The sequence below is a fragment of the Stegostoma tigrinum genome, chromosome 19 (genome assembly GCF_030684315.1).
Source record: "Stegostoma tigrinum isolate sSteTig4 chromosome 19, sSteTig4.hap1, whole genome shotgun sequence".
In the NCBI taxonomy this organism is placed as follows: Eukaryota; Metazoa; Chordata; class Chondrichthyes; order Orectolobiformes; family Stegostomatidae; genus Stegostoma; species Stegostoma tigrinum.
Genome location: NC_081372.1, coordinates 59,191,562 through 59,214,887, shown reverse-complemented (window position 1 = coordinate 59,214,887; position 23,326 = coordinate 59,191,562). Strand labels below are relative to the sequence as shown.

The 23,326-nt window shown below is 40.2% G+C and overlaps 2 protein-coding genes across 3 annotated transcripts in view; one reads left to right on the top strand and one right to left on the bottom strand.

Moving 5' to 3' along the window:
- rtf2 (replication termination factor 2) overlaps positions 1-23,326 on the top strand; it is a 110,428-nt gene that overhangs the window by 54,163 nt on the left and 32,939 nt on the right. The gene's annotated exons all lie outside the window — the stretch shown is intronic.
- Positions 1,018-22,214, bottom strand: gcnt7 (glucosaminyl (N-acetyl) transferase family member 7). The gene is made up of 5 exons (XM_048550040.2): positions 22,022-22,214; positions 18,183-18,330; positions 12,056-13,072; positions 6,457-6,552; positions 1,018-4,211 (listed from the first exon to the last, which is right to left on the bottom strand). Exons 3-5 carry the CDS (start codon positions 13,014-13,016, stop codon positions 4,018-4,020), a joined length of 1,251 nt encoding a protein of 416 aa, XP_048405997.1. The 5' UTR covers positions 13,017-13,072; positions 18,183-18,330; positions 22,022-22,214; the 3' UTR covers positions 1,018-4,017.

The window sequence follows — 23,326 nt, the reverse complement described above, 5'->3', positions numbered from 1 at the left end:
GCTAATAGCCTGGGTTTAATTCCCGCATCATTAAGGACTTGCTTTCTCAGTCACTTCCCTTGCCTGAGGTGTGGTAACTCTTGTTTGAACCCATCACCAGCCGTCTTTCTGTAATGGGAGAACAGTTGTGTGGTCTGATGGGAATGTGGTGACGAACGTTTTACCTTGGAGGATATGGATGTTTAAGTATCTTGAGCTTATTTCTGTATATAGAGATTTCTGAGGCACTTAGAGTTTGTTATGGAAAAGGCGTACCTTGGTATTTTGTAAATAGCTTCTCTATTAAGTAAAAGATTGGCTTCACCATCTGGTTTCAGAGTAAATTAACAGCTGCCTCCAAAATGACTGAAATACGACAGTGACTGGGCAGCACAGTGTCTTGGTGGTTAGCACTGTCTCAGCACCAGGGACCTGGGTTCAGTTCCACCTTCAGGTGGCTATCTGTGTGGAGTTTCCACGTTCTTTCCCTGTCTGTGTGGATTTTGCCCACATGCTCCAGTTTCCTTCCACAGTCCAAAGATGTGCGGGTTAGGTGGATTGACCATGCTAAATTGCCTGTAGTGTTGAGGAATGTATAGGCTAGATGGATTAACCATGGGAAATGCAGGATTACAGGGATGGGGGAGGGATTTGGGTCTCGGTGGCCTGCTGTTCAGAGGGTTGGCGTGGATTTGATTGGCTGAATGGCCTGCTTCCACACTGTAGGGATTCTGTGACTGTCAGGCAACATTCTTTGCAAAAATCCTAGAATGTACCGTGAATGTACAGCCTTTGAATTTTGAATTCCGAATTTGAATAACATAAGCTGAAGCCGGACATAGAATTAAGGATTCTGGAGATCGTGTCTAGGATAGTGACTCTGATTGTAATTACCTTTTTAATCTTTTATCAACTCAGCAATTTACATTTAGAAGTTGGATAACTTAACATTAGCAATACTGATAAAGTTTAATTTTCTGTACAATCAGTTTTTAAAATGATAATTTTATTAAATTCACACATTTTAGATTAGTATCAATACATGATTCAATATAGATAAAAACGTTATTATAAAACAGAAAATAATGGTTTGCCAGTATTACGAGAGCCATCTTAAAGTTGAAAAAGATTGTTTTTCCCCGGTAGTTTGAGGTAGAGAGAGCATGTATTTTTTGACTAAATGAGATCTAGCCTTATGTACGTTTACAGCTCAGAAGGAGGCTATTTGGCCTGTTGCGCCTGCACCGATCAGCAAAGATCTGACTACACTAATCTTATTTTCCAGCTTTCTCCCCCGCAGTTCTGGAGGCTATTGCTGACTCCAGGCAATGAGTCGCAGACTTCTGCCAGCTTCCGGGTCAAAAAATTTCTCCTCAACTCCACTCTTAACTTTCTACCTCCTGCCTTAAGTCTTTGGCCCGTGGTCATTGATGCACTCCTTGAATAGGGGAAAAAAATGTCTTTCTATCTACCCAATCTCTCTTACATAATTATCTTACATAATTCCATTAGGCCCTCCCTCACCCATTTTTTTGCATGAAAGAAAACACACCAGCCTAGCCCATCTTTCATCAGAATATAAGAACATACAAAATAGGAGCAGGGGGTAGGCTGTTCTCAAACCTGCCCCACCATTCTGTAAGATCGTGTCTTTCTGCCTCAGGATTCAATTCCTCTTTTGTGTCAGCTGCTCGTAACCTTTTACTGTTACAATACAAAGGTTTATCAACTTTCTCTTTAAATACATTCAATGATCTAGCCTCCACAACTCTCTGGGATAGAGAATTTCAGACATTCACCACCCTCAGAGAAAGCATTTTTTGGCATCTTATTTTTAAATTTGACCTTACCCCAATACTGGAAATATTTTCTCAAAATCTACCCTGTCTAGTCCTTTTTAGAACCCAGTATATTTTAGTAAGGTCATCCCTCATTCTTCTAAACTAATAAATAAAGCCCAAACCTGTTTAGCAATTCTTGTTAAGTCAACCTTTTCATCTCCAGAATTAGACAAATGTCTTTTGAGCTGCCTCCAGTGCCAGTATCTAGGTTTGGGCTAACAAGTGGCAAGTAACATTCACGCCCCACAGATGCCAGGCACTGATCATCTCCAATAAAGACAATTTAACCATCACACTTTGACATTCGATGGTGTTACCATCACTGAACTCCCCACTATCAATGTCCTTGGGGTTACCGTTGACCAGAGACTCAATCGGACTCATCACATAAAAACAGTGCTCTCAAGAGCAGGTCAGAGGCGAGAAACTATGGTGACTAACTGACCTTCTGACTCCCCCAAGCCTGTCTACCATCTACATGGCACAAATCACTAGTGTGATGGAATACTCCCCACTTGCCTGGATGTGTGCAGCTCTGGTAGCATTCAAGGAGTTTGTGTCCAAAACAAAGCAACTTGCTTGATTGACACCACATCTACAAATATCCACTCGCTTGACTACCAATGCTCAGTGGCATTGGTGTGCACTATCAACAAGATCTACTGCAAAAAATCACCAAAGATCCTTAATAGCACCTTCTAAACACATGACCACTTCCATCTAGAAGGTAAAGGGCAGCAAATACACTGGAACACCTCCATCTGCCAGTTACTTTCCATGATGATGAGGTGGTGGTGGTGTTGGATTGGGGTGGACGAAGTCAGAAATCGCATGACACCAGGCTATAGTGCAACAGCTTTATTTGAAAGCACAAGCTTTCAGAGCGCCTCTCTTCCTTCAGGTGTTAGTGAGAGAGGTGGTATCAGACACGCAAGTTATAAATAAAAGATCACAGATTCACACCATTGAGGATGTACTAAACAAACCTAAAATGCTGTTAAATCTTTAATCAGATGGAAGTTTTTCATTGATTAATATGTATATGTAAATCCCTGAATTCCTTTCAAGTCATACGCCTGAGAAAACAGAAGGTTTTATCAGTGTAAAGAAGAGGTGATGTTTTAGGCCAGACAATGCATGTTAGGTGTGAGACCTTGTTTGGAATCTGTTCGGAGTCAGACTGGTTTTATTTCTAAAGTAAGAATTTATAAGACGCTACATTGACTGACTGTCTATAAATTGTGTGTGCTTTTTGAACAAAATAAAATCTATCTGCAATCTTTCCCAACCAGTCACCATCCTCACTCAGAAATATATTGCAGTTCTTTCACTGTCACTGGCTCAAAATCCTGGAATTTCGTCCCTCAGGGCATTGTTGGTTAGCCAATAGCATGTGGATTGTGGTGGTTCAAGAAGGCAGTTCACCACCATCTTTTCAAGGGCAAATAGAAATGGGCAATAAATGCTGGCTGGCCAGCCAGTGACTTCACCCCGATAAGTGAATTTAAAATATTCACTTTTGTGGGGAAGTAGTCTAACCTGACCCTTGCCTCAGTGCACTGTTGAGAAATTCTCTGGTATGTTCTCCACTATTTTCTATGACACGTCTACCTTCACCATTCGAGGTGCAGGCTGGGAATCATATGGCTTCATCTGCTATTAATTTGCCTTATAAGCAATCTTGTAAAGAGAACACTAGCCTTTTGCTCGTCTTGCTAGCATAATGCAGTAATAGAAGGCATTGAAGCTATCTTGCAGGTCAGTGGGATCAAAATATTACTTATTCTTTTTCAGCCACAGAAGTTGAGTTTGCAAAATGGCTGGTCTGTCCTAAAGTAGACTGGAAAGGCAACTATCTCAAACATTTGACAAAACAAGTTAAACTGGTTGTTTCACATCGGCACAGTGCAGTTGTGAATCAAGTGGTATTTTCCACAAACTGAGTTATGTAAGTGATGTCAAGTAGCAAGCACTTTATATGGATACTTCCTATGATTCATTAGGAATTAATGATTCACTCATCCAATTATCTTTATTCTTAATTGCACACATGAGCATAAACGGCTATCTTCTATAATTATTTAATTTCTAAAAACCTTGCGGAAGACATCCGAAAACCAGATCTGATTCTCTGAGATTAGTTTATCATTCTATTAAGTGCTTTTAGTCAAATGTTCATCTTCATTTCAAAATATTTTTAATCCTCGAGGTACCAGTGTGGCTGTATAGTTGCTGAAGCTTGACTAAGTGTGCGATTCCTATGCCATGTTTCAATACACTTAACAGTCAGAGGTGACGACATGTCAAATTTATTGGCAAACATATCTTGTTGTTCAACAATCCATTTTAAATCTTGGAGGCCATACACACAAATGTCATGGACGTAATGTCCTGCAAAATAAAAACATCTATTATTAAAAAGCACATTACAACAAAGCTGGTTTTAAACTGGCAGCTTAAGAATTGTGTAAACCTGTGATATGTCTTATTTCTAGCTGCAGTTCTGCATTTACATACAGAGCTCTTTTCGCAAAAGCTAAAAGTTTAAATGTTTTAGGGAGCGTCATACAAAGTGATCCTCCCAAGTTCCGTGCTGTCCTGGCGTGGAATATTAAGCTTAACAGCGCAAGACAAGTTGTTCCACAGGATCACCTTCCGTCACCTTACTTTGGATTGGATCACAATTCAAATCATGCCATAATTGTTTAGTAATATGAAAAACACTTTGCTGCAACTTGCCCTTTTTAAAAATAAAACAGATGTTGTAATCTATTTTTATACAATTTTGCCTCTTATTCATGGGGTCATTGGTTAATCTAAGAAGTTTTAAAATGTTAAACCTTGACAAAGTGAGAAAGTAATTCCTGCTTTTGTACCTTTATGATAGCTTCTGACACAGTAATGCATGCTGTGGAGTTCTGACTGAGCACTAAAGCTACATGGCCCTTTTAGTTTCACTGCATTTTTTTAATACTGGGTGTGAACTGACTGCCTGATCCTGGAGACCGAACTGTTGTCTTGAAAAATTCTTTTGGAATACTAGGTGCTGTCTGTTCTCCTTTCAGTCATCTCCCTCTCCACTCATGTCTCTCACCTCTAGCTCCCAACTCAATCTACCAACTGCCGTAGGTGTCTCTCCCATTCCTGCTGCTGTCACAGCTCTTTCCACCACCACCCCCCCCACCTCCCTGTCAATGCTCTTTTCCACACTTCACCCCCACGGCATTACAGATCTCTCAGCACTGGCCCCCAGTTCCATACTTACTTACCACAGGACCTTCACCACATCCACTACTCTCTGCAATCCTTCCAAACTACCTGATCACAAACCCTAGTTTGAAGCATGAAAATTAGGCCACCGTGAGATGATGTTTGGGGACGTTCAATTTGTGTGTGAAAGACATCCGTTTTTGTTTTCTCAAATTTCTTAAGTACCAAATGATGGGGTGGTGACTCTTAGTTTTCTACTAACTAATATTCAGTTTTAAACTAAAGTTGCTCTGTTAGTTTGCTTCAGTTGGCATAGTGCCATTGTACCATGGTACGTAATGTGGTAGTTTGTTGGTTTTCAAGCTTTGGTCTGTCATATTTTTAGTTCATTGAGCAGAACAATAATCAAATTTGTGTTGAGTTGTGTTTTTGTTTTGAGCTGGAATATAGATTTGGTGTGATGCAATCAAATAATCATCAGATAGTTTGATATTCACTCCCTTGTTTTATTTGCTTGAGTTGCCAAGAATGGAATTTTTTTCCTCATTATGTGCTGATACTGTTTGCTGAAGAGGGGAGAAATTAGGATTTTAAAAGAACCTTCTTTTCTCGAGTCTGAGAGCTGTGACTGATGACGGGAAAAGGCATTCCACTTCATGATTTCCTAAAACCAGGAGAGAGAGTGAGTGGAAAATACTGTTTTTAAAGTTCATCAATGAGATTTGGCTGTCACTGGCTAGAATCCCTACAGTGTGGAAGCTGGCCATTTGGCCCATGGAGTCAACACTGACCTTCTGAAGAGTATCCCTACTGCTATCCTACGTTTACTGTGGCTAACCCACCTAGCCTACACATCCCTGGACACTAGGAACAATTTAGCATGGCCAATCCACCTAACCTGCACATCTTTGGACTGTGGCAGGAAGCTGGAGCACCCGAAGGAAACCCGTGCAGAAGCATGGAGAATGTACACACACCAAACAGTGAAGGCCAGCATTTATTGCCCATCCTTAATTGTCCAGAGTGCAATTAAGAACCAAACACAGTGGGTCTGGTGTCACGTTTGGATTAGGTACGGTCTGGAAATTTCCTTCACTAAAGGAATTAATGAAACAGATGGATATTTATGACAATCAGCAGTGGTTACATGGTCTCCCAGTGGTTTAAGATTTACCAATTTGCAGTGGTGGAATTCAAACCCAGGGCTCCTAGATTTTAGTGACTTTACCACCTTGCCAACTGATGGATATATCGCTGTGACCAGGGCACCAAAATCGGTTACCTTTGCCTTAGAGAACACTGGTGAACCTTATCATTTTGTTGCAGGAGCTGCTTATTGACTTTTATTTTGGGTATATTTGAATTATTTAAATACAGTTCAGTGAAGAATCCTCAACTGTAGGATTAAACATTCTCTGCCGCCTACCATTACAGCCCTCTGTTGATGGTCCGGCATTGGGTGCCCATTTTACTGCCCGTACATTGCCTTCCCATGTACTGTCTGGGGTTGCACCAGGTGCATCTGGAAATAGAAATGAATGGTAAGTATTATATATATTACCGCAAAATGTCTGAACAACTTGCAAAGAACATTTATTTCTACGTTATTGGGGCTATTGGGGTTTTGAGGAAGGGAGGAGGTGATTAATTGTATAAATTAACAGTAAGTCGCTACACGTAAGGCTTACTCATTATTTCAGCATGAGCTGACTATCTTCCTATTTTCATGGTTGTGTCGATGCCTGGATTGGCCTTGGTCAGGGAGCGCATGGTGTTGCCATTGTACTTGAGACCTTCTGTGATCAGTGGGTGGTTGCAGTAGCTGGAGATTATCATAGCCTCAGAAATTACTTTTTAATTTGCTTTGGAACTTTTGTTTTAGCCACTGAGTCCCTTTAAAGGGCTGTCAGTTTTAATTGTCATGATGCAGAGGTTTTGGACTGGGATAAACAAAGTCAGAAATCACTTGACACCAGGTTCTAGTCCAACAGGTTTATTTGAAATCTCAAGCTTTTGGAGTGTAGCACCTTCATCTGACAAAATGAGAGAGAAGTGCACTGAACACATCATGAGCACAGATCAAAAGACAGTGCAGATAGTGAGAATGGAGAGCTAAATAATAAGTCCTTGCAGGTGATCCAAAGTGTTAGCCAGTATGAGTAAAGTCTCAACAGCTGAATATTAAGTGAAGTGATGACCTATAATCTGATTAAATGAGGCAGAGATAATTTTAAAAAAACAAAAATAAGGTGGTGCTGGAGGCAAACCAAACGACTGGAAAAACATAAGTACAAGAGTTGCATGCTGAGGTCATCAAACCAGCGGACAAAGAAGGAGCCGTCGTCATACAGATTAGAACGGACTACTGCACATGAAGCATATCAGCAACTGAATAGGAACGCGAGTAGACAACTGCCTGCCGATCTGACCGAGAACACACCCGTCCACTCAACGGTCTGACCAAGAGTTTTGATCCTGACCTCCAGAGTATCCTATGCATTCTCATCCTGTGTATGTCTTGCATTGGAGACTTTACACAAAGCCACCACAACTGGACCTTCCAACTTATCAGGCTCTCTGGCTATGTCAAGGGCATCTTGAAACCCATTATATAAAGAACCCCCAGCTTCTATCGTGACATTACAGATTTCCTACAGAAACTCAGCACACACGGACAACCAGGAATGTTCCTCGTCACAATTCGACTGAATGGAACTCTACACCAGCATACTCCACAACAATGGCATTGCTGCAACAGCCTCTGTATTCAATACCGCCAACAGGCAAATTCCAGACGCCATCCTACAACTCATCCATTTCATTCTTGACCACAACGTTTTCACCTTTGACAACCAGTTCTCTGTCCAAACACGCACAACAGCCATGGGGACCAAATTTGTACCCCAATATGTCAACATGTTCATGCGTAAGTTTGAGCAAGACTTATTTGCTGCATTAGACCTATGACCAACACCATACACCATATACGTCAATGTTTTCTTCTTTTGGACTCGTGGTGAGGAATCACTGAAATGATTACATAGCAATCACAACAAGTTTCATCCCACCATCAGATTTACTGTGGACTACACTTCAGAATCAGTCTCATCCTTGGACAAGCATCTCTATCAAGGATAGACACCTCAGTACCTCACTCTACCACAAACCTATGCATAATGTCACGATGCTGCACCTCTCCAGCTTCCATGGTAAACATGTTAAAGAAGCCATCCCCTAGCCTTGCATGTACACAGTATCTGCTCACATGAGGAACATGATATACACTTAAAGATTTTGAAGGACACCCTCGTAACAATGGGATACAGTGCTCAGTTCATTGCTAGTTCCAATATGTACAGCAAAAAACCACACTGATCTCTTCAGAAGACAGGCACAAGATACAACCGATAAAGTGCCCTTCATTGTCCCGTACTTGCCTGGAGTGGAGAGACTATGCCATGTTCTTTGCAACCTTCAACGTGTTATCACTGACAGTGACAATCCTGCCAAGATCATCCCTACATTTCCACTTGCCTTCAAACTACTGCCAAACCTTAAACAGACCATGGTAGGCTCATTCAGAAGGTCAGGAGGAATGGGATACAGGGGAACTTAGCTGCTTGGATACAGAATTGGCTGGCCAACAGAAGACAGCGAGTGGTAGTAGAAGGAAAATATTCTGCCTGGAAGTCAGTGGTGAGTGGGGTTCCACAGGGCTCTGTCCTTGGGCCTCTACTGTTTGTAATTTTTATTAATGACTTGGATGAGGGGATTGAAGGATGGGTCAGCAAGTTTGCAGACGACACAAAGGTCGGAGGTGTCGTTGACAGTGTAGAGGGCTGTTGTAGGCTGCAGCGGGACATTGACAGGATGCAGAGATGGGCTGAGAGGTGGCAGATGGAGTTCAACCTGGATAAATGCGAGGTGATGCATTTTGGAAGGTCGAATTTGAAAGCTGAGTACAGGATTAAGGATAGGATTCTTGGCAGCGTGGAGGAACAGAGGGATCTTGGTGTGCAGATACATAGATCCCTTAAAATGGCCACCCAAGTGGACAGGGTTGTTAAGAAAGCATATGGTGTTTTGGCTTTCATTAACAGGGGGATTGAGTTTAAGAGTCGTGAGATCTTGTTGCAACTCTATAAAACTTTGGTTAGACCACACTTGGAATACTGCGTCCAGTTCTGGGCGCCCTATTATAGGAAAGATGTGGATGCTTTGGAGAGGGTTCAGAGGAGGTTTACCAGGATGCTGCCTGGACTGGAGGGCTTATCTTATGAAGAGAGGTTGACTGAGCTCGGTCTCTTTTCATTGGAGAAAAGGAGGAGGAGAGGGGACCTAATTGAGGTATACAAGATAATGAGAGGCATAGATAGAGTTGATAGCCAGAGACTATTTCCCGGGGCAGAAATGGCTAGCACGAGGGGTCATAGTTTCAAGCTGGTTGGTGGAAAGTATAGAGGGGATGTCAGAGGCAGGTTCTTTACGCAGAGAGTTGTGAGAGCATGGAATGCGTTGCCAGCAGCAGTTGTGGAAGCAAGGTCATTGGGGTCATTTAAGAGACTGCTGGACATGTATATGGTCACAGAAATTTGAGGGTGCATACATGAGGATCAATGGTTGGCACAACATTGTGGGCTGAAGGGCCTGTTCTGTTCTGTGCTGTACTGTTCTATGTTCTAGACCACCATTTGCAGCAAAGTGTAAAGCTGGATGAATACAGCAGGTGCTCCAAAGATGCTGTTTGGCCTGCTGTGTTCATCCAGCTTCGCACTTTTATTATCTTGGATTCTCCAGCATCTGCAGTTCCCATTTATCTCTGATCACCATTTGCAGCAAACTGTCCAGCCTTCTAGAACCAGACCACAACACTCCACAACCCTGCCACATCAACCTCTGCAAGACATGTCAGATCATCCACATGGCCACTACCATCACACGTGGGAACACCATCCACTAACATGGCAGATACTCATGTGACTCGGCCAGTATGGTTTATCTCCTACACTGCAGGCAAGGATGTCCCAAAGCATGTTATATTGGTGAGACCATGCAGACACTGAGACAATGGATGAATGGACACTGTCCAGACAGGAATGTTCCCTCCCAGTTGGGCTACACTTCAGTGGTCAAGGACATTGTGATCTTTGGGTTAGCATCCTCCAAGACACAGAATCACTGAGCAAAAACTGATAGCCAAGTCCTGTACCCATGAAGATGGATCTCAGCTGTGATCTCAAGTTCATGTCATGCTGCCTTTGACCCCACCGCACTGTATCTGTAAAATCTTCCTTACTGTCCTGTTTTGTCACCATCGGCTAGATCTCTTTATCTTAATTAGTTTGAACAGTTTTGGATTTCTTGTGCTTCTAGACCCTCAGCATGCGACTGTTATACTTAACATGTTATTCCAGACATTTGATTTGTTTCCAGCCCGATCTTATTTTTAATTTTTGTAAATATCTCTCTACCTCATTTAATCAGATGACCCTTCGCATGTATTCAGCTGTAAAACCTTTACTCTCACAGCCTAATACTTTAGGTCACCTGCAGGGACTTATTATTCGGTACTCCACTCACTATTCTTTTGATCTCCTGGCCATGATCTCACTTTGCCCATAAATTCTGTGTTCTGTGCACTTCTCTCTTACTTTACCTGACAATGTGGCTACACTCCTCCAAAAGGTTATATTTTCAAATAAACCTGTTGGACTATAAACTGGTGTCACGTGATTTCTAATTTCAATTGCAAGTGACTGGACGTTGGAAATGTGGGTGCGTGGAATTTAAATAAGATGTGTGGCTGTGAATAAGGTTAAAGTAATGGATTCAAAATCTTTTGAGTCTCTCTGCATAGGTTCAAATCCTGCTTGGCTACATATCTCATAATTTCAGTGGATACATGACATAGTGAGCATGTTGTTGTGCTACTATTCTCAGATGGCCATGCAAGGGTTCAAATCCCACCTCATCAGCTGATAAAATTTGTAGAGACAGTTGTTGAAATTCGTGGGAGGTTGTAGTGTTTAGGAGCAAATGGAAGAATATTTATTTGGGAGAAACACTGCTTATAGACTGATTATTTTCAACAATAATGGGGTAGCTGTCATGTCCAAAAGTGCAAAAATTCTACACACATGGGTTGCTTTTAAAAATCATAATTCTACAGTTCTTTCTTTAAAACAAACAAAATTCCAAGTTGTGACTTTTGGCTATTACTCACCACTTCAGGTTTAATCTCAGTTTTACATTTAGAATCATTGAACCAATTGAGAGTATTTCAGTTAAATTCTTTCATTGCTCATTTGGAATTTATGAAGCAGCAATATCCTGGATTTCAAAGATATATTTCATGGTGAGCAGTTGTGATACATGGTGCTCATATCACTGTAAATGATGAGCCATATTTAAAGTCTGTTACACTGACTAAAACAATTCCAAATCAAATGAATGCCTATCTAGTTCTTAAGGAGCAGTTTGTCAACACAAAACTGCTACAGATTGGTATATCAGAGAAGACGTGGGAAATAGATATTTTTCTGCAGTATTTGTCCAGTTGAGGGTGTCTTTGGAAAAAAAAAGAACACTTGTTCATCTTCAGCATCTTGTGCACACAGTTTATTTATGGTGCACACTAATAATGTATGTACGGAATAAAACCACAATGCTCAACATTTTCTTCCCAGTTTAAATTTGAAAGTCCATCTCTGTTGGGCATTCCAGTTCCCTGTATTGCTTATTTCTGAAACTACCAGCTGTTTAGGTTTGTATAATTTTGTTCCATGACCAATTTGCCTCGTCTCCTTGATACAGACCAGAGAACAATGTGTCCCCAATTACAGGCAGAACATTAGGCTGTGAGCTGGGAATGCTATCCTTCATGATTTTTTTCTTACTCTGACATGGAGCCTGTGGGTGTTCGTTTCTGAAACTATAACCCAATCATATTCAGCTCCATTGATATGAAAAACCTTTCACTTGTGTTTGACCGGCAAGAAATCACGTTGACCTTTCTCTGAGCTCACCTTTTAAACGATTCATTGTCACCCAGAAGTGCTCATCAGGGCTATATGTATCCTGTGACCACTCAAGAAGAACTTTGGCACGTGCATCTTCCAGTATAAATTGCACAAAGTTTCTTGTGAGTGCATAGTATGCCATTCCAAAATAAAGAGCGAGACCCAGAGGTGGTTTGGCTTTCTTCTTGTCAGTTCGATAAACATAAGATTTATCATTATTGATATGCTCTTTGTAGCTGTATTCTGTCCTGTATTTCATATTTGGTGGTTGTTGTATTCCTGGTGTGATATTTTTGCCCTGCCATTTACTTTTAATGTGCAAAATGATTTCCCTATTAGTTTTAATTGGGAAATCTTGTCCGCAGAGATTGATAACATGCTTCCACTTAACCTTTGAGCTTGCGAGATCTTTCATACAGTTTATGTCTGCTTGCAGGCGTGAAAAACCAGCATAAACAACATGTTCTATTTTTGAAGCTACAGAAATGTTTTCAAAGCAGTCTGTCAATTTCTTCACGTTTCTTTTATAATCTTCTGGTGACTTTTGGTCAACATGAATACAGTAAACATTGTCTGTGTTATAAATTGCTCGCAGAAGTTTTACAAACATTTCAAACTCTTTGTGAATTGTGATAATATACGCCAAGGGATAGCTGGCTTCTTCTTGTGACAGTGAACCTGTTATGAAGTGATATTCTTGTTTGATTCTGGTGCAGTTGATTGGGTCTTGAATGTGAAATTTTTCAGGCTTGACCTGCTTTTGGCAATGGTTTCCAAGCTGGCATGCTTCCTTATCACCATTCATTATTGCAGGACAGTGTATACTACAGTTTTGCAGAAACACGTCGCTGTTCCTTTGCACTGTATAATTCTTAAAGTAATTTGGAAGTTTGACAATTGCCACATATATGAAGATAGCTGATAAAAGTATTAACCCGAAACACCATTTCACTCCAAATTTGCTCATGTTAGAGTTTTAAGTAGACCTTGTTGCAGTTGAGAAGCCAGCTATTCTTCTTTTAGCTGCAAATAATCATATGGGTTAGTATTTGTCTTAAGTGCAGCACAATTAGATAATTAGTACTTTGAATTTTGAATACAGTCTGAACTAACATGAAAGCCAAGTTTTGTTGTAGAGAATCTTAACTATTCACATGCTGTAATCTTGCCCAAAAATATGGTATTGGATATTGTTGAATTATCTGATCTCAGTAAGAGGGATTGAGTATTGTATTACTTTCTTGATTTTTAACTTGGGGGAAATGTTGCAAGGTACTGGCAATTCAGTGCTACTTGCTGTACTTCAAAACATACGCTGACATAGGGTTAGGAAAGAATTTGCCTCCCCGTGTAACACAATTCACTGGTTAAATCATAGAACAACTCAACTGTCGGGAGGAAAAGCATGAGAAAATTGAAGGGGTTTGCAAAATACCTGGGTGATCATTTTGTTTGTTTCCAGTTAGTTATAACAGGTTATTGAAATACGAAAAATGTAGTCCTTTCAGTGAATGCGCATCGCAATACTAAACTAGCTTAGTGAGACCCTGTCAGTGCACTAAAGACTCCAACAGGTCTTCATAACACTACTCCACCCACCTCCAACCACCACATCACTAAATCCCCTCACTAAAGTATTCATTCCTTCAGAATTCCTCAGTAAACTTCTCTAATCTGTTAGATAAGAGATCTTATAACTTATCTGTTGAGTGAGTGTACTCAGCAATTGAGCATCCATAGGTGTGTTGGGCAGAGAAACTAAAAGATACACATTCCTCTGAAGAAATTGTTCCTATTCCCAGCCCTAAATGAGTCAATGAATCAAAAGTTCAAAATCCTTGTTCAGATGTTGCAATATCCTTGAACTGTGAACTGAACTTGTAAAAAGTTTCCCTCTAATATTTTAATCAAGATGTAATTACAGTAGTATAATGTAATAAAAGGAGTGTATAAGCAAATGTAATCACTAACTTTCTTAACCAATGTAGAAATATTTCTGAGATAACAAAGTGTGAAGCTGGATGAACACAGCAGGCCAAGCAGCATCTCAGGAGCACAAAAGCTGACGTTTCGTGCCTAGACCCTTCATCAGAGAGCCCGAAACGTCAGCTTTTGTGCTCCTGAGATGCTGCTTGGCCTGCTGTGTTCATTCAGCTTCACACTTTGTTATCTTAGATTCTCCAGCATCTGCAGTTCACATTATCTCTAGAAATATCTGAGTTTTCATTCAGCATTGTCATACAAATCTTCATGATACTTGAAACCCAAGCTCAATTTTTTTTGAGCTTGTTTTTTTTCTTGAAGTAACTCAGTTATTTGGATGCTATTTAATAAGTGACTATTGTTACACCTTGTGTTGTGCAATAATCCTGGGCATTGCGAATGTTAGACTGTAATAACCTGACATTTTGGCATATAACTTCAATGCAGAAGCCCTCAGAAAAGCAGATGCTGACTTTTATGTTTCTTGTGAAAGCATCTGAGTTGCTTTCATTTGCCTCATTCTGTCCCTTGTCTGTAAACTTTAAAATTGATCATATTTTTTCTTTCTTTTTTTCTGCTTTACAACTTAAAAAGGGAGCTGTTTCATGGGACTGGCCAGCCTTGCCAAAGGAAAATGAAAACATCAGACAATGACCATCTTCTACAAGGGAGAATCCGATTTATCAGCCCCAACATCAAAAGGCATTAACATCATTGAATTCTCCCACTGTCAACATTCTGGGGTTACCACTGGCAAGAAACTAATCTGGGGACTAGCCGTACAAATATTGTGGCTTCAGCAGCAGGCTAGGCTGCTGGAGGCCAGACTAGTGCATATTCTGCAGCAGCTCAAGCTCACTACCGCATTCTCAACTAGGAATGGGTAACAAATGCTGGCTCACCCAGTAACACCCACATCTCATGAGTGAATTTAAAAAATAAAATCCTGCAGCAGGTAACTTGCTTCCTGACTCCCCAAAGCCTGTCCACCATCTCGTATGCAGGTCAGATATGTGATGGAATATCACATTTGCTTGGCTGAATGCAGCTCCAAAAACGTGCAAGAAACTTGATACCATCCAGTACAAAGCAACCCAATGGATAGGCAACACATTCAAAAATGCTTACCCCACCAGCAGCAATGTGTGCCACCTACAAGGTGCATTGCAGAAATTCACTAAGGTTCCATAAACAGCACTTCCCAAACCCACGACCACTTCTATCTAGAAGGACAAGGGCAGCAGACACACAGCATCATCACCTGTAAGTTTTCTTCCATGCCACACAATTCTGACTTGGAAAAAGATTGCTGCTGCTTCAGTGGTGCAGAGTCAACCCTGGAATGCCCTCCCTAAGGGCATTGCAGCATGTGCTGCAGTCCTAAAATACAGTGACAGCAATCATTTAAAAGTTTTTGTACTTCACTTGTACATTACTGGAGGTTAAAACCCGGTATCACCTCTTTCTGACATTTCCGTATAATACAAAAAGCTAAACTGCTCCGTTGTAACAGCAATTTGCATCTGAAAGTGAAGTGGAAAAACTACCAGGAGACACACAGAATTCTTCAGGAAGTTAAACTTTTATTTGCAAACAAAAGCTGTGACAATCAGAAAGTGGTTTCCCGATCGCCCCCGATCCTTGGGGCTTGTTATCCTTTATACATTTTCAGTTATCATGCTCTTTCTCAGGATTCCAGCATGCCCAATGGTGTCAGTAGGGGGTTATCTTTCTACACTTAGGCAGTAAGTCAATGCTGTTAGTTTGTGTTATCTTTCTGTTTCTGCCACTATCGCTGTGTCTTCTTCAAACTAAGAGAATGATTATTTATTACTACATCTGCCACAACGGTCTTTTCTACTCCAAACTTAGTCTATAAGATAGTGGTTATTTATTACTACATCTGCCACAATGGTCCTTTTCCTCAGGTTGACCCCATTACATCATGCTACTCCTTGCTTCTAGGTTACATGCTTTAATCAACCTAATTAAGCTGCCGTTAATAGCTAGCCTAGTTATACTACCATTGTTCTACACTCCCTTGACCTGTTCAAGCACCTCATTCTATTAAGGTACAGCATTTCATTGACTATTGCATCATTCCATAATTCAGTACATCATCCTACTGATCACTAAGATTCAACCTGCCATCTGCCCCTATATTTTTTCCATCAAAAGTATTCCTTAAGAAATATAAAACATCTCTGAACACTTATTACAGCAATAATATCGGAGGAAAGGATTTCTTTTCATAGGAAAAGAAAATCAAATCGGTTACAGGCCCTTAAGTTTTTACGACAGTGTGGTATCATGGCACATATATAGGGATTGAAGCTGCTTGAATCAGTGGAAAGTACTTGTTGTGGCTTTGTGAAAAAATAGTGACAAGTGTCTGAAGTTGGCAGTTTGTTTGACCATGGTGCCAGAGGCCAAGTTGGAACATCATGGAAGAGACTGGTTTGATAAGTCCACTCATCTTCTGCAGCTTTGTATTGTCTTGTGTTCTTTTTATCAAGCTCACGAATGTGCTTTGACTCTTAACTCCTTTTTAAAGGCCCTTGTGTCCACTTTCCATCCTTTTGGCTCCAAAATAATCTGCAGTCACAAGTTACACCCTCTGCAATTATTCATATATAGTCTGTCTTCTCGTATTTCTGCTCTACTCGATACAGTACTTTTTTCTCTAATGCCTTCTTCATATTGCCCTATGGGCCTAGTTTGGAATAACCTGATGATGGCCAGCTCAACCTCATCGTTGTCCTTGCATCTCCTTTAACTGTCTCTGTTTTGTGTCTTTGTACCATCATACTCCTTTGCCAGTATCCAGTCGTGGATGAATTGCAAATTCTTACAGCTCAACATCAAAGACTGAAGCTGTCAACTTGAGTTTTGCCATAAACCCTCCCCCCCCCCCCCCCCCCCCCAACTAACTTGAGCGGAATAGAATTACTTGCAAATCTAATGTTGTGTTTCACCCTGAGTTTAGCCTTAAGCTCTCATCCTGTCTGATTTTCTCCAATTTTGCAATACTGCCAACCCCTTTACCTGCCTTGCATTTTTGTCTCAGGATCCTGGAGATGTGCAATGAATGCAGTCTTTCTATAAAACATGCATCCTATTAGATAATATGCAGTGTTTGTAAGTAAGCTAATATGCCTCTTCCAAACTCCATGGAAGGTGTTAACATGGCTTCCAATTTCAGACAAATCATTGAGCATTAAGGCCACATGTGCAGGAGTACCATTTCATGGCAGCTGACCTTAGCCCAATCTGTGAATGTACTGATGGCTATTTTATTGGCCATTTCTGTGACTGAGCAAGGTGGTGAATCATTCCTTCTTTGAGAGTGGTGAGGGGGAGCAGCGGACATTGGGGGGCAGCAGATACAGCAAGAAACCCAGCTGGGGCTGGAGAGAGCCAGGCAAGAATGACAAAGGAGCAGTACTTGTGAAGAGCTCCTCCCTCCAGATGCTCTTGAAGATTATGGTCTGCTTTTTTCTGTCTCCACTGCACCAGACTGCAGCCTTTTGGGATGTATACAAGCGCTAGTTTGGTGTTATGGATGATCGCTCAAGCCAATTTCATAAGAAATCATTACAGAAGTTGCATACCAACTGTTTGAAAACAATGAATACTTCACTGCCAAATCTATTGGTTCACCTTCACCTGTGCGCAAGCTCAGCATATTGGATAAACAGTATGGTTCAGTCTGTTGAATAGAAGGACTGCAAGTTAAAATGAACCATGCAGCTGCTTAGACTATGGCATGCAGATCTCTGCAAAGACAATAGTGATATAAAACTTTGTTGCTGAGAAAACATATAACATTTAATGTAATCTCTTGGAACCAAACATACCCAGGTAGTGATTTGGGCTTTTGCAAATCAAATTAAAAACATTGACTCCAAACTGTTAACAGAACATTGTGTGGAGAAACAATAGTTTCATAAGTGTGCTGGATAAGTACATTTACACTGTAACATTTCTAGGCCTGGGATTTAAAAAAATTGGAAATTGTAAATAAACGAGATCACTAATGATCCATTAAAAGTTGCAACATCAAATTTAATGTGCGCAATTAAAGTTACAACGTGGAAAACAGTATGTGCTAAGGGCCCCTTTTTGGGTGTAGCATTAACATCAACCTTACCCGTCACTGTCCCTGTCCTTGGAATGAAGACTGCGGCTACTGCAGTGTTTCAGTAAGTGATGTTTGAGTGTGAGATGGCGGTTTCATCATTAGCGGAAGTGTTGCTCACTGTCTGACTTAGATGTTTGTCTGTTTGAAAATATCAGTGCTGTGAGAAGGAGAAAATATATTACAACAACATCCTGAAACGCCTCAGTTAACAGAAATAAATTGTATTAAGTCATTAAAAGAGAAAGCAAGACATTTGTATAGAAGTTGTGACAAGAGGCTATGTCTTCTGTAGAGCTTGAGATGCCCGAGGTAATGACTAGAGTGTGGAATTATTAGTTTAGTGATTTTTAAAAAGAAACCGTCATGCCTGTTTTGCAACAGACCAGAATTCTTTTTGGAATAATGAATAATTGGAAAGTTAGCAGTCTCAAAACTATTAGCAAGTAGAAGTATAAAAATTGAAAAAGTGTGCATAAGTGGAAAAGTCTGATCAAATTTCCGATAAAGAGCCTGTGAATGAGAAAGGTTAAAGTAGTGTTTAGATATGTTTGTTCTGGGATAAAAGAATGATTCTGCAGGATCCAGGAAACAGAAATTGTTAAGTCTGGGTAAATGAGGCCTAGCCCTGAAATCCTAGTTCTGTAAACCCAGCCTTTGAAAATCGATGCCTGCATTTCCTACATCCTGTTTGTGGAGAGGCAGGTTAAGGAAGCTGCCAGTTCCCCAGACAGGCTAGATGGGAAACTTGTCTTGGCCCTTCACCTGTACCCAAAGATCAAAATAAATGTTTTATATTTTACTCATTCCTCCAGCCCTCATCCCTCACCCTCTTTACTCCTGACCTTGATCCTATATGTTCTCCATGCCCAATTCAAACCAGCTAATGCCCTCCTACTTATCCCCCATGGCCCCATACACCATCAGGCATGCGCACACAGCCCCATGTACGTGTAAATCCATTTGTCATCCAGAGGGAAAACAAGCAAAGGTTACACCTATTGAGTCAGGTGTAACTACTTTTCAATAACTTATTCAATAGAATATGATTGATAAAGCTTGCAGTTAAAAGATCATTTGTAATGTTTGCTGCTAAAAGGAAATTTTAAGCTATACTTGAAAGAACTATTTTTCAGAATAATTTAGCTTCCACCTTCATCCCATGTGTGTATTAGCATGCCCTTATCTTAATTTGTTCTACGTAACCATTTCTAAAAATAACTTTATTTCAGTTTTGTGCATCTTCTGAGTGACTAAAATTTTTTAATATGATTGGCTACGTGGACATTTTCATGCCATGACTGCAGATCAGAGAAGCCCTTCACAAGGAATGCCGCAGTCAATATGCTGCAGACTATAAACTCCATTTCCAAATGGTTAGGTTAATTACCAACTCTTTGTCATTTGCTCCTTAAGAAACTTACAAACATTTAAGCGGTGTCTGTCTGGATGTTAGAAACAGTGCTGGAGCAAGCAGAAAATAAAGGAGCAGTTATTTGTGCCAAATTGGATCAATTACACTTTTAGTAGCTGCTTTATGCACTGATGATATTTTCTTAAGTTTATTATTGCAACTTATTCTCTGCTTAATGTTTGGAAACAACCAGTTAGTGATTCTCTTGTCACACGCAAAAAAAAAAAGCTGTGGAGTTATCCGGCCCAATTAATCAATTGAAATTTTCATTTAACTTCTACCCACCCAAAATGGGAATGTATTCTATACACCACCTCCATATGCGATGTATCTAATATTTAAAATGAAAGCATCTGTTGTCAATGTGCAAACCATAGTTATTTATGACATTATTGTAAGGATTACACTCATTTTATCCTCTCAATCATCCCTCCACAACAAACCATCTTAATTCCCCTGCCACCTCCCCATCAACTGAATTGGATGTTACGCATTTTTATGAATGATATGATGCTGCATGGATGAATAGCATCCTCCAATTTGCTACTAAAGCCACACAAAGCATTAATTCAGCAGAGCAGCATGCATAGGCAAAAGTGTTTTTCTTTCCATCAACCATCTATTTATTATTTTTGTGATACGTGCTGTTAATATCATAGTCGCAAAACAAGCAAGGACAAATTTGACTGACAGCTGATCTTATTGAATTCACTGCTGTTGAAGATTATAACCAAACCAACCTGAGACCCACAAAGCGTTTCTGTTGAAATCATTTATTTCATTCCAACCATAGCTTAAATCCTTCTAACATTGTCATTCCATCCTACTTGTGCCAAATGCATTCTGTTCCTTTCATCTCCCTCAAAACAACTTCATCCCAGCTCACCCCACCTTCCTATCCTCCATTGCTTACATCCCTTGCTGGACTGCCTGTCCCAGTTGCTCCCCACCGTTGTCATGACCTTGAGCTAAGGTAGACTGCCACCAACCATCTGTCCCAAACCATTACCCTGCTCTAACCCAAATGCTCTAACATGGTAAATTTATTGTTGACTTCTGCTTAATTTCCACTGAACCTTTTCTCCTCCAATTATGCAATCTGGATGCCATTTCCATTAGCAGTCATTGGCACTCTTGCACTTGAGTTGACATGGCATCAGAACAATTGTGCCTCAAGAAATTGACCACAAACTTAAGCTCACAGAAAAAGAGGGGTATTTCTGAGCGTGCTACTAAATAGCACATATAAAAACATCACCTCTGGCTCTGATCTTTCAGTGTCAGCTGAGTGATCAGAAAGTAGAACAAAGTGAAAATGTTCCAATCTATGGTGGGTGGGAAAGGTTTGAGTTGAAGGTGAGGAGAAGGGCAGCGAGTGCTTAAAACATTTGACGTGAAGCATGCTTGTAATGTGTCCTCTTTCCTTAATTTAGTTAGTGAAGTAATTAATGATGATAACAATTGAAATAGTCTTCAATTGTGAAGTGGAGTAGTATTACATGAAGGCAGTTGAAAATTACGACTGTGCCTAGGCTCCATTTCAGGCATTGCTGTGTTCTACTGTGAAGTATTGAAAAGTGCTCCGTAATGAAAACCTTCCTTGGGATTCAGTGATCCCTGTTATTCTGTTATTGATATTTGGGTTATCAGTGGAAACTGTATCCCAGTTTGATTTGATGTCAACAAAATCTTGTCAGGCTGCAGCATTTATAACATGTTCTGCATAAAATCCTGAGACACAAGGGCCTACAAGCTTCCGTGCTGAAAGGAAGCGTTTTCAGTGGCTGAAAGGTGTGTTCTAGCTGGCAACTTGTGGTTTTTTGCTGTTTTTTCTGGGTGAAAAAGGCATGTGGAAATGGCAAATCATTGGTTTCTTTTCATGTTCAATCATAGCACGGTACGCTGTACAGGCATAGGCAATGCTACCCGCGTTATGTTTGTAAGTTCAGCAATGACTTTTTAAAAAAAAATCTTTGTTTGAAGCCTAATGTTAAGACTGTTCAGGTAGGTGAATTTTTAGAAACATGACAGCAGAAGTACAAACTCTGTTCCTGTGCTACGCCTTGTTTTTTTATAATCCTCGACATGTTACTGGTGAAATCTAGCTCTCTTTGAACTTTTTTTTCATATCCAAGTTTATTTATATCTCTAACGATTCTGACAGTTATGGAAGACAAGTTAGTGTGGCAAGTTTAAGGTGAGTTGTGAATGAAATATTTTAGGATTGAATTGCTTTCATTGCATTCACATTTTTCATTTCATGCTCTTTGTCAGGACAAGAGCTTTTCTGCAGTTATTTTCTAATGTACAGCTTTTACATTTGAAGGCAATAAACTGGTCAAATGGATACTTGCACATTACACTTAAGCTTTAGAGTCTCAGCTTTTAGAGATTGAAGACCGATAGATTTTAAATAGTTTAACAGCTAAAACCTTACCTTGCATTGCAATCTGTTGAAATAAGATCCTGCTTTGTGAATAGCCATTCTGTTAGTGTTTGAGTTTAATCCGAGTTTGTTGTTTCTGCTTATTGTTGATTAGCTGCAGCTACTCTAGGAAATAGTAGCTTGTCACACCTACTCAGCATTTTCAGAGCTGACAGCTGAAGCAACGTTCGCAGTTGATTTAATGGAGTAGCTGCTTCAGGGTATTTGTTCTGAATGGGGAGGAGTTTGGGTCACATGACATTGGTTGTCACTACTTCAGTCATTTGCTTTGAGTGCTAGCTTTATAATAAACATGCTGATTCAGTTATGGCCAGTGTCAGTTTTTTTAATAAACGAGATTGTGATTTGCTCATTAAGGATATTAATACTTTTGTCACCATTTCTTGCTGTCTTTATCCACCTTGTTCATTCTGTCTGAGATTATAGTTGCTGGACATGGAAGGTTTGAGTTGTGAAGAAAGGCTGGAACATTTCTCACTGGAGCATAAGAAGTTGAGAGACTTCTTTTGATGTTTATAAAGATATGAGGCGTATAGATAGAATTAATAGTACTTGCCCCTAGGATGGAGGATTTCAAGACTAGGGGGAACATTGTTACGGTGAGCGGAGAGAGATTTTAAAAAAAAAAAGACATGGGTAAATTTTTTTAGAGGGTGGTTCACATGTGGAATGAACTTCCTGAGGAAATAGTGGATGTGAGTACGATTGTGATGTTTAAATGACATTTGGGCAAGTACATGACTATGGAAGGTTTGGTGGGATATGGGCCAAGCACAGTTAGCTTTTTTAATCCAGAGTAGAATTACCAATTCTCATTTTGTTCTGTTCTAATTCTATAAACATATTAAGGCATCTGGTTTCAACATACGAATACAAAGATTTTTTCCTCCTGAGCCCGACTGATAGAACTGAATGTGCAAGTGCCTCGCTGCATTCTCCTGCTTTCAAAGGAGTTGTATCTTTAGTATCTGAATTTAACTTATACCTTCCTTTCATTTAAAAGCCTTGACATGCTTGATCTTCTTAAAATGCCTCATGGTTGATATCATCAAAGTGTGAAGCTGGATGAACACAGCAAAATGCAAAATAAAAGTCAGCATACCAAGCAAGTGAGAAAGTCACCAAATTAGACCCATATTAATTTATGAACAGTTCTTAGTAATGTAAGCAGATAGAGCCAAAAGTAATTGAGACAAGCATCTTCAAAATTTTCTGAAGAAGGGTCTCGACCAGAAACATCAGCCTTGCTGCTTTGGCCTACTGTGTTCATCCAGCTTCACACCATGTTATCTCAGA

Bases quoted from the DNA above. Each gene is read 5' to 3' on its own strand.
- gcnt7 (XM_048550040.2), bottom strand. From the start codon at position 13,016: ATGAGCAAATTTGGAGTGAAATGGTGTTTCGGGTTAATACTTTTATCA. The intron at 6,553-12,055 runs GTGAGCTCAGAG...TTCTATTTCCAG, and splicing joins GACAATGAATCGTTTAAAAG to ATGCACCTGGTGCAACCCCA. The intron at 4,212-6,456 runs GTAGGCGGCAGA...TTTATTTTGCAG, and splicing joins ATCAACAGAGGGCTGTAATG to GACATTACGTCCATGACATT.